The sequence below is a fragment of the Chrysochloris asiatica genome, unplaced genomic scaffold, assembly GCF_000296735.1.
Source record: "Chrysochloris asiatica unplaced genomic scaffold, ChrAsi1.0 scaffold00096, whole genome shotgun sequence".
Classification (NCBI taxonomy): Eukaryota; Metazoa; Chordata; class Mammalia; order Afrosoricida; family Chrysochloridae; genus Chrysochloris; species Chrysochloris asiatica.
In genome coordinates, this window is record NW_006408614.1 from 3,388,298 (window position 1) to 3,399,488 (window position 11,191).

General features: G+C 45.7%; 1 protein-coding gene across 1 annotated transcript in view; it reads right to left on the minus strand.

Annotated features, from left to right (window-relative positions):
* Nucleotides 1-8,796: 8,796 nt before the first annotated feature.
* The window catches only part of PDE6D (phosphodiesterase 6D, cGMP-specific, rod, delta), a 71,067-nt gene continuing 68,672 nt past the window's right edge, over nt 8,797-11,191 (minus strand). The window contains exon 5 of the mRNA XM_006866741.1: nt 8,797-8,904. Coding sequence (XP_006866803.1) covers nt 8,823-8,904 — 82 coding nt within the window. The 3' untranslated portion in view covers nt 8,797-8,822. The remainder of the gene's footprint in view (nt 8,905-11,191) is intronic.

Consider the following 11,191-nt stretch of genomic DNA (forward strand, 5'->3'; position numbering starts at 1 on the left):
CCCTGTACAGGGTTTCTGAGGCTGTAAATCTTTACAGGAGCAGAAAGCCTCATCTTTCTCCCACAGAACAGCTGGTAGTTTTGAACTGCTGACCTTACGGTTCTCAGTCCGATTTGTAACCAGTTGGTCGTGGTGGTGAAATGCGTGGAGTCCTGTATCTTAGCAACCCTGTATAGTTCCCAAGGCTGTAAACGTTTACGGGAGCAGAAAGCCTCGTTTTTCTTCCATGGAACGGCTGGTAGATTTGAAACGCTGACCTAGTGGTTTAGCAGTGCAACACTTAACCCACTAAGCTACCAGAACTCCAAATGCTGATGATAATTAGAGACTTTTTTACCATCTTTTCTTTCTGGCTTCCCAGACTGTTGGTTTGCTGGGGACTCATCCATCTCCATTTGGTCCTGGCAGATAAATTCATGTGGTATTCTGAACTTTGACCTCTTTGTTCTTCTTCTTCTCTCTACTTCCTCTACATCCCATGGTTGGTCCTATCTGCCAGAACATTTATTACTTTCTGAAATGACTTATTTGCTTTTTGTCCTCTCCTATTAGAATCTAAGCTACTTGCAGGCAGGGACCTCACTCATCTTGGTCAGCATACATCAGACCAAAATCCAAAACTCACTGCCATCAAATTGATTCCAACTCACAACAGCAACGCCATTGAAAGTTTCTGAGGAAATCTTCATAGAAATAGACAACCTCACTCTTCTCCTGAGGAGTGGCTTGTGGGTTTGAACTGCTGACCTTGTGTTTAGCGGACTATTGCTAACCCATAGTGCTACCAGGGCTCCTTGCTACATAAAAAGTTCTCATTAAATATAAGGAATGAATTATGTTTCAAATATTTGTACATAGCATGCTCTCGATACACAATAACTTAGAAAAAAATCCATCAACAAAAATTTTAGTTGGCAACTGGAAGAAATGATGAACCTACAAAGGAGCAAAGAGCTCAGGTCCAAGGGAAAAAGCCAAAGATGTCCCACAAGAATTGAATGAGGCATCAAAAAGTTCTTGGAGAAATGGATTTAAAAGGTAATGTCATTTTCACACACTCTTTGAAGCCCTTTGGTTAAATTCTAAAGCACTTGGTTTGTGGAAGACTGTGGTCTACAGCGGGAGACCTAACTTCTTTTTCAAGCCTCAAAATAAATGCAAATGCAGTTTGAGTTCTTTCTGACCATTAACAAGCAATTTGGCAGTTTTGGCCTGGAAAGATTACAACTCCCAGGCAGCTGGGAAGAGGCAGTTTTGCCCTCAGGCTGCATGGAAAACTAGGAAATTTGCTTGGGTGTGTCATTTATGGTTTACTGAAAACTGTTGTGTTGGTAAGTGCCATGGAGTCAGTTCCTACTCATAGTGACCCTGCATAGGGTTTCAGAGGAATGGCTGCTGAGCTGGAACCACCAACCTTGTGGTTCAAACCGACCATGCAGTCCAGTGGATTAACTCGCGTGCCACACCGTGACTCCATTACTGAAAATAGCTGCCTGTTATCTAAAAGCTGAAATCCTGGTGCCTGTGACTCAGGGCCACCTGGTCATGAGTCATCCCCCCCTCCCCTCCCCCCTGCCCCACAATCACGGAGCCAATCCTGCAAGATTTTAACCTGCAATTGTGCTCCTTTTCCACTTACGGTCCTTTCCCAGAATCTGTAGTCCCACTTGTGACAGTGATAAATGGACCTGCCACCAACTATGATCTGGTAGTGAGCCTTTCTCCTCTTCTCAGGGGACTCTATTTCAGCCTCTGTACTGTGTCCATGGTGTTCTGGTGTGGAGCTGGAGGATAACTTCTTGACCGCAAGGTTGGTTTGAGCCACAAGCTTGTGGCTCAAATTCACCAGAAGCTCCTTGAAAACCCTATACAAGGTCGCTATGAATTGAGTGGGGACTGTGTCCCCACTGATGTTTTCCCTCATTCCAGGATGACTGTTCTTCCTGTTCAAAGCTTAATAAAAGGGCCTCAACAAATTTCTATGGCAACTGATTATTGGAAGAGATCCATATCTGTGTCCATTACAAAAAGAGGTGACCCAGTGGAATGCGGAAATCATCAGACAATATCATTAGTATGTCAGGCAAGCAAAATTTTGCTAACGATAATTCAAAAATGGCTGAAACCATACATTGACAGAGAACTTCCAGAGGTTCAAGCCAGATTTAGAACGAGGGCTATCATTGCTGACGTCAGATGGATCTTGGCTGAAAGCAGAGAATACCAGAGATGTTTATCTGTGCTTTATTGGCTTTACAAAGGTTTTCAATTGTGTGGATTGTTACAAACTATGGACAGCATTGTGGAGAGTGAGTATTCCAGAACACTTAATTGTGCTCATCAGGTTGTTGTTGTCAGGTGCCATCGAGTCGGAACTGACTCATAGCGACCCCATGCACAGCAGAACGAAACAATGTCCGATCCTGGGCCAACCTCACTACCACTGCCACACTTGAGTCCATCGATGCTGCCACCTGGCCAATCCATCTCGTTGGGGGTCTTACTCTTTTTCTCTGACCCTCCATCTTTCCAAGCATGATATCCTTCTCCAGCGACTGTTCCCTCCTGACAATATGTCCAAAGTATGAGAGACAAAGTTTAGCCATCTTGGCCTCTAAGGTGCACTCTGGCTGCACTTCTTCCAAAGCAGATCTATTGGTTCTTTTGGCAGCCCATGGCACTTTTCGTATTCTCCTCCAACACCACAATTCAAAGGCATCAATTCTTCTACGGTCTCCCTTATTCACTGTCCAGCTTTTGCATCCAAATGAGGTTATTGAAAATATCATGGCTTGGGTCAGGCGCACCTTAGTCCTCAAGCTGACATCTTTGCTCTTCAACACTTTAAAAAGTTCCTGTGCAGCAGATTTGACTAATGCAATACGTCGTCTGATCTCTTGACTGCTGCTTCCACGAATGTTGATAGTTGATCCAAGAAGAATGAAGTCCTTGACAACTTCCATCGGACAATCTCTTTGATATCTCAAGCGAGTAAAGTTTTGCTAAAGGTAATACAGAAACGGCTACAATCATACATTGACAGAGAGCTTCCAGAGGTTCAAGCTGGATTCAGAAGAGGCTGTGGAACAAGAGACTTCATTGCTGATGTCCGATGGATCTTGGCTGAAAGCAGAGAATATCAGAAAGATGTTTACCTATGTTTTATTGACTACGCAAAGGCTTTCGATTGTGTGGATCATGACAAGCTATGGACAACATTGAGAAGTATGAGTATTCCAGAACACTTAATTTTACTTCTGAGGAATCTGTACCTGGACCAAGAAGCAGTTGTTCGAACAGAACATGGGAACACTGAATGTTTTAAAATTGGGAAAGGTGTGAGACAGGGTTGTATTCTTTCACCATACTTATTCAACCTGTATGCCAAGCAAATAATCCAAGAAGCTGGGTTCTATGAAGAAAAATGTGGCATCAGGATTGGAGGAAGACTCATTAACAACCTGCGATATGCAGATGATACAACCTTGCTTGCTGAAAGTGAAGAGGACTTCAAACATTTACTTATGAAGATCAAAGAGCACAGCCTTCGTGCTCATCAGGAACCTGTATATAAACCAAGAGGCAGTTGTTTGAACAGAACATGGGAACACCAAATGGTTTAAATTAGGAAAGGTGTGCACCAGGGTTGTATTCTTTCACCATCCTTATTCAACCTGTATGCTAAGCAAATAATACGAGAAGCTGGATTATATGAAGAAAAACGTGGCATCAGGATTGGAGGAAGACTCATTACAAACCTGTGATATACAGATGATACAACCTTGCTTGCTGAAAGTGAAGAGGACTTAAAATACTTACTAATGAGGGTCAAAGGCCACAGCCTTCAAAATGGATTGCATCTCAATGTAAAGAAAACAAAAATCCTCAACACTGGACCAATAAATAACATCAAGATAAATAGAGAAAAGATTGAAGTTGTCAAAGACTTTCTTTTGCTCAGATCAACCATCAACACTCATGGAAGCAGCAGTCAAGAAATCAAATGACGTATTGCATTAAGCGAATCTGCAGCACAAGATCTTTGTAAAGCTTGAAGAGCAAAGATGTCAGCTTAAGAATTAAGGTGTGCCTGACCCAAGCCATGGTATTTTCAATAACTTCACATGCATGTGAAAGTTGGATAGTGAATAAGGAAGACTGTAGAAGAATTGATGCACTTGATTATGGTGTTGGAAAAAACTATGGGGAGTACCACGGGCTGCCGAAAGAACCAACAGATCTGTGTTGGAAGAAGTACATCCTGAGCGCTCCTTGGAAGCCAGGATGGCCAGACTTTGTCTCTCATACTTCGGATATATTGTCAGGAGGGGACCAGTCCCTGGAAAAGGATATCATGTTTGGTAAAATGGAGGGTAGGTGAAATCGAGAAAGACTCCCAATGAGATGGATTGGCACAGTATCATCAGCCATGGGCTCAAATGTAGCAGGCACTTGTGAGGTTGACCCAGGACCTGGCAGTGTTTGGTTGTGCTGTGCATAGGGTGGCTCTGAGTCAGTATTGACCCGATGGTACCTAACAACAACAGGAATCCTGGTGTGGTGGCTCTGTAGGATAAACACTGGTCTGCAAAATTGGCTTGAACTGCAAAGTTGGTGGTTCAAACTCATCAGCCACTTCTCAGAAACCCTATACAGGGTCTCCGTGAGTTGGAACTGACTCTACAGCCCTTAACAACAACACAGGATATGTAGGGAACTGGAGTGGTGCTGTAGAATAAGTTCTGGACAGCTAACCACAAGGTTCGCAGTTCAAACCCACCAGTCGTTCCTCAGAAACACTATATAGGGTCACTATGAGTCGGACCAACTCCATGGCAAACAGGATCTGTAAAGAGGCCTGATGGCACAGTGGGTTAAGCACTGGGCTGGTGTCTGTAAGATTGTCAGTTGCTATAAGCAGATCTGAGGAAAAACAATGAGCCTTTCTGCTCCTATAGACTCACAGTCTCAAACCTCTAAGGAACAGTTCTGCTGTCCTGTAGAGTTGCTATGACTCTGGGGTATAAACTATGTCTGACTATGGGGTCATTTTCCCCCTTGTTCTGACTCAAAGCCCCTCTGTACAGGGTTTCCCCCTACAACACAGATCAGGCAAAAAGGACTGGAAGGGCCCACTGGGTCTGAGTAGGAAGCTTCCCATGAACTGGAGAGAGGCCTTAGAGGGGGTGGGGCCCGGGCCAACACCAGGTGGAAAGTTGAAAAGGGGAGTGAAGACTAGGAGACATGGACCTGTGGAGAAGGAGAGATCCGGCAGGAGCTGAAGGTGATGCAGGACTGAAGGAAAGCCTTTGTTTTTAAAGAGGACTTGAACCTCTCATAGGTTGAGAGCTAAAGGATCCAGAGAAAAGACTTGCCCGGTTTTTCTTAATCATGTGTAATCTTTCTTTGAGTTCCCTTCTGTACTTCTCTCATGGCCTTTAGGATCTGTTTGTCACATACGGCATTGGGCAAACCAGCTGCAAAAAAACCTCCTTAAAAAAAAGTGTTTAAGAACAAAGATAATACTTTGAGGGCCAAAGTGTGATCCAAGTCAGTGGTCTTTTCTACCACCTCATATGCATGTGAAGGAGTCCTGGGGTGGCGCTGTGGGTTAATGCGCCAGGTTGCAAAGCCGTTTGAACTGCAAGGTCGGTGGTTCAAGCTCACCAGCTGCTCCTCGGAAACCCTTACAGGGTCGCTATGGGTCAGAACTGACTTGAAGGCACTTCACAACAACAATATGCATGTGAAAGCTGGACAGTGAATAAGACTGAAGGAGAATTAATGTATTTAAATTATGGTGTTGACAAAAAATATTGAATACAACAGGGCTGCCAGAAGAACAGATCTGTCTTAGAAGTAGAGCTAGAATGCCTGTTAGAAGGATGGGGAGATTTCATCTCATATACTTAGGACATGTTATCAGGTGGAACCTGATGAAGGCTATTATGTTTGGTAAAGTAAAGGGTTAATGGAAAAGAGGAAGACCCTCAATGAAACGGGTTGATACAACAGCAGCAACAATGGTAGCAACGCTTGTGAGGATGGCGCAGGGCCGGGCCGGGTTGCTAAGGGTTGGAAATGACTCGATGGTACCTACTATTTGTTATATTACCTTCCTAGAGATGAAGTCCTGGTGTAGTGCTGTAGGATAAGCACTCAACCACAAGGTCAGTTTGAACCACAAGGTCGGTGGTTCAAACTCACCAGCTGCTCCTTGGAAATCCTATCCATGGTCGCTATGAGTCAGAATCTAACAACAGAGATGAAGCTTAGTAAAGGCAGGCCAGGGCCTGGGCTGTGCCCTACAGCGCTAACACATATTACAGGGAAGGCATGAAGTGGTCTGATGTGACCTTTGGGTAACTGTACCCCCTCACCCCTCATACCCCATCTACGGCCTAACTCAGGCCTGCACCACAACAGCCCGATGCCCAAAACACAGGCCAGTGACATAGATAGAAGATGGATGAGAGAGTTTATTGCAAACGTTAACCAAAATTCTCAATCTACGTTCTCCCAAGTCTCCTCCCTCCAAGACCCTGCTGCCTGGGCCTCTAAAGACCCCGGGATTATCTTTAGAGCATCTGCACTCTTCCCCTCAGCTGGCACTGGTCAGAGCTGGGGCCCCTTGTCCCCTGCTTTCATTCCTTAATCCTGCAGCCATTCTCCAGGATCACCAAGCACGTCTCTAACATGGATGAAATGTCTCCACCAGCCTTTCTCAAAGTATGGTCCAGGCACACTGAGTCAGAACCGTCAGCAATGCTTTAGCATACAGCTTCTGAGCCCCACTGACCCAGGCTTCGGGGGCAGGACGGTGCCCCCAGCACATGCTTCCCTCTCAATATGCAGCAGTCGTCAGCGGGTCAGGCATGTGTGCACCCTACCTGGACCTAGGAGGGGTCCAGTGGCCAGGTCTCCTGCAGCTCTGTGTTCTCTCCTTGTTGCCCGTCATCGGAGCCCTCATCCTCCCACACTATCTGGAGTCCCTGGGCAGGCACTATCCCCGAGACACACAGACTTCTGTATTGTTCATTGCGTGATAAAAGTGATCCTTATTTCCTGAGTATGTGTACTGTTACCCCAGAGAAATGCACGCAACCTCAGCCACGGGGCTGTTGTTCTTTCAGCTTTCCTCAGAGCAGCTGGCACAGCAGTGTACCTCACACAGTTCTGGGGTGAGGCAGCAGAGGAAGTTAGCTGCAGAGCCGCGTGCCCCAGGCAGCTCTTTCCCTCCCCAATTGGATTGTCCATTCTGATAGAGATCCTGGATGGAATTCTGTGGTACAGATATGGTTCAGGCAGCAAGCAGGAGACAGGCCTACTCTCTGGGCAAAGAGATGGCATTTCAGGAGTGCAAAAGTAAATCTGAACTCATCTTCATAGTGCCATGGTTCTTTTTAATCTAGTTTTTGGTATTTAAAAACCAGGTAGATATTGCCAAGAGAAATCCAGCACACCTCCATGTGGTCCAAGTGTTTTCAGGTCTACTTCCCATCTTTTACCAAGCATTGTGTAAGTTTTAAATCAACTCCCCAAATCAACATAAGAAAACAACTAGACAGCTTTGACAAGCAACAGGTCTGATGGAGGACAGCGTCCCTGACAACCGGCGGCTGTGCATGAAAGACTCGCGACTTCCCCTCTCCGTCATCGATTCTGAGAGGAGGGCAGGAGTCTGGGAGCCAGGCCTATCTGACAGGTGTACTCTCCTGTCCTCTGGGCTCACTACCTCACAAACAGGAAAGCCTTTCACTGTTGGTATTTTGTAGAGGATGGTGAAGGCTCCTGGCAGCTCCACATGGAACCTGGAAGCAGTACCAACATGATCACTTCTCTCCCACAGTGATGTCTTCTGAACACTGGTTCTGGGTCTGGGTTTCAGAGACCCCAGTGTTCCTCCATCCCAGCTTCTTTCCCACTGCTCTCTAGTTAAACAGCTAGAGATAGCCTTTTCGTTGTGTAACTTCAATTCTCCTACTTAGGGACAGTGGAGCCCTGATTCTACCAGCTCAGATCAGCTATCCTTCCTGGAACCCTCTGAATAAATGAACATTATAAGGAATGGAACCAAGTGTTAAACAGCAAACAAGCAAAGGGAGCATGGGTGTTGAGGAAGAGAACTAGGGCACAGCATGACTACGACACACACGTTAAGGTCTCTGGTCTTGTTCAGGTGCGTGGCACATTTCTGGAAAGTCGCAAGCTCTGCCGATCTCAGGAATAATTTTGATCTTAGGGTTTGATACTTTTCTTTCTTGTCACCATGGGCCGAGGTTCTTGTTCCAGAAAAGGAGAGAAGATGAAAGCACAGCCATGCTAGAGACTGTAGGAATATTTTAATTTATGTTTTAATTACATTATATAATAATAATATCAGTCTATTTTACAAGGTAAATGTAGAGAATGTATGAAATAGAAATGGTGAGAAAAAAAAAACTAAACATGGGTCAGAAATATGAATGTTTTCAAAACCAGGGGCTGAAGGAAGGTGTGTTGCCAGTCTGCATGGCCCATTGGGGGGGGGGGGGGGGCTGGAATTGGCTCACGGTGTGTTTGTCCCCACCCCCTTCTCATGCTTGCATCAGGAAGGGGTCGGGCCAACCCTCCCTGATCTGGTCAGTGGAAGATGGCTGTTGAGAAGAAAAAGGCCATCGAGTGTCTACACAGAGCTGGTCCCCTGGTGGCCACAGGTGGGTTTTGCCCAAGAGAGAATCTGGAGCAGAAGTGTGAGAAATCAAAATTGTGGAGGAAAGAAGTAAACAGTTTCCTCCTCGCCCCCAAGCCCCAAACTCTTGAGATGCACACACATTCTTCTCTCAAACGTAGAAAAGTCTCACTCTGGACGTGCTCACGAGAAGATCATCATCAAAAAACTTGGTTTCTATGATAACATTCCCACTGTTGGAAAGAAGAGACACAGGGTAAAGGAAAGGGCCCAGGCATCCAGACCACATTTCCCTGAAGTGGTTTCTATCTGGGTTGGCTGGGTCCATGGACATGCACCCCCTTAGGACTCCCTTGGGGCTGAGACACTGGCCTGAAAGGACTAGGTAGTCTTCATTCCGGGCACTATGGAAGCCCTCAGTGGGGTGTGCTCTACACACAGGGTTCCGGGTAAACACAAGGACACAGCTGCTGGCTGGCCCAGAGCTGCAGCCCCAGTCGCAGGACCCATATACCTCCCATAGTGGGTAACCGTGGCTACCATGCTCTGCATCTCCTCTCCTTTCTTTGGTTAACAGAAGCAACCCCTCCCCTCAAGTCCCTGGGACTATCAAGTGGCCCCTTCCTCACCAGCCAAAGGAATGGGCACAAGTGTAAAGTGGATTAGTCTCCCCTGAGCAGAATCCTTCCTGGTGCGGCTCTTCGAAGATACTGTCCCAGGATTCCTGCCCCCTACATCCCTCTAAGCCACCCCAGGGCTGCCCCTCACTCCTAAACGTTTTAGTATTCATGTTTGCCAGTCTTTCTGTGGCTGCCAACTAAGTGGACCTAAACACTACATCTACACTGGGTGGGCATCTGCAGGCAGCAAGAGAGTGAGAGGGACCCTGGGGGACCTCGGTGCTGTCATTTGCACAGTGGGAGAGACCCTGACATGACCAAACCACTTGTGAGCTGAGTTAAGGCAATGTGGGTATTGTTTCTTTTTGAAGTTCTAAAAAGTGAGATATGGCTTAAATAACCGAAATATGTCATCACAAACTTACTGGCTTTGGTACTTGAAAGAAACAAGGCCTGGCCAAGCACAAATCAAATGGAGGTTAATAAAATCTTGTAAAAATGTTTTTCTATATTATACTGGGGAGTCCTGGTGTGGTGCTACGGGCTAATGTGTCAGACTGCAAAGTCATTTGAACTGCAAGGTCGGTGGTTCAAGCTCACCAGTTGCTCCTTGGAAACCCTATACAGGGTTGCTACAGGTTGGAATCAACTTGATGGCACTTAATAACAACATATTATACTGGGGAGTCCTGGTGTGGCACTGTGGGTTAATGTGCCAGATGGCCAAGTCAGTTTGAACTGCAAGATTGGCGGTTCAAGATCACCAGTTGCTCCTTGGAAACCCTGTACAGGATCCCTATGGGTCAGAACCAACTAGATGACACGTAACAACAACAACATACTATACTGGAGTCCTGGTGTGGCATTGCAGGATAATGCATTGGACAGCAAGGTTAGTTTGAATTGCATGGTCAGCAGTTCAAAGCCACCAGTTGCTCTTTGGAAATCCTATACGGGGTCATTATGAGTTGGAATTGGTTTGACAGCACTTAACAACAATACTATACTTTATTATGAGCGCTGGTGATGCAGTAGTATAAGAACTGAACTGCTAACCACCAGGTTGGCAGTTTGAACACACCACACCAGCTGCTCTTCAGGAGAATGATGAGGTTTTCTGTTCCTGTAAAGATTTATAGCTTCGGAAACCCTGTACAAGGTTGCTATGACTCATAATCCACTCGAGGGCACACACCACCACCAATGTACTATAAGGAACCCTGGTGGTGGAGTGGGTTATGTGTTGAGCGGCTAACCTCAAGGTCAGCAGTTGACTCCACCAGTTGCTCCTTGGGAGAAAGAAGAGGCTTTCTGCTCCTGAGGAGATTTATAGTCTTGGAAACCCTACGTAGGGTCACTATGAGTCGGAATTGACAAGATGGCAGTGGGTTTGCACTGGTTTGGGTATAATACACCACACTTTCACAGGATAATTGAGTTAATACCTAATAGATCTATCTGGCTCACAATGAATTATGTGACAGGTGAGTTAGGTGTTGAAAGTCGAACTATTGAGTTGGCTCTGACTCCTGGCACCCTTACAAGGGGGCTTCAGAAAGTTCATGGACAAATAGAATGAAAAGAGAATGGAAGTTTTCCTCGAACTTTCTGAAGCTCCTGCATATGTTACTGGAAGAAGCACTGGCTGCTCGGGCAGCTTCCTGTGATGGTTGTGGCTACAGTGTCAGCTCATTTCATGGAGGCCTTCCCTTGTCAGAACATGAAAATACCTACTACTGTAATGAAATAAAAATACCTACTACTGTATCTACTACTGTAATGAAATAAAAATATCTACTACTGTGCCTACTACTGTAATGAAATAAAAATACCTACTACTGTACCTACTACTGTAATGAAATAAAAATACCTACTACTGTACCTACTACTGTAATGAAAT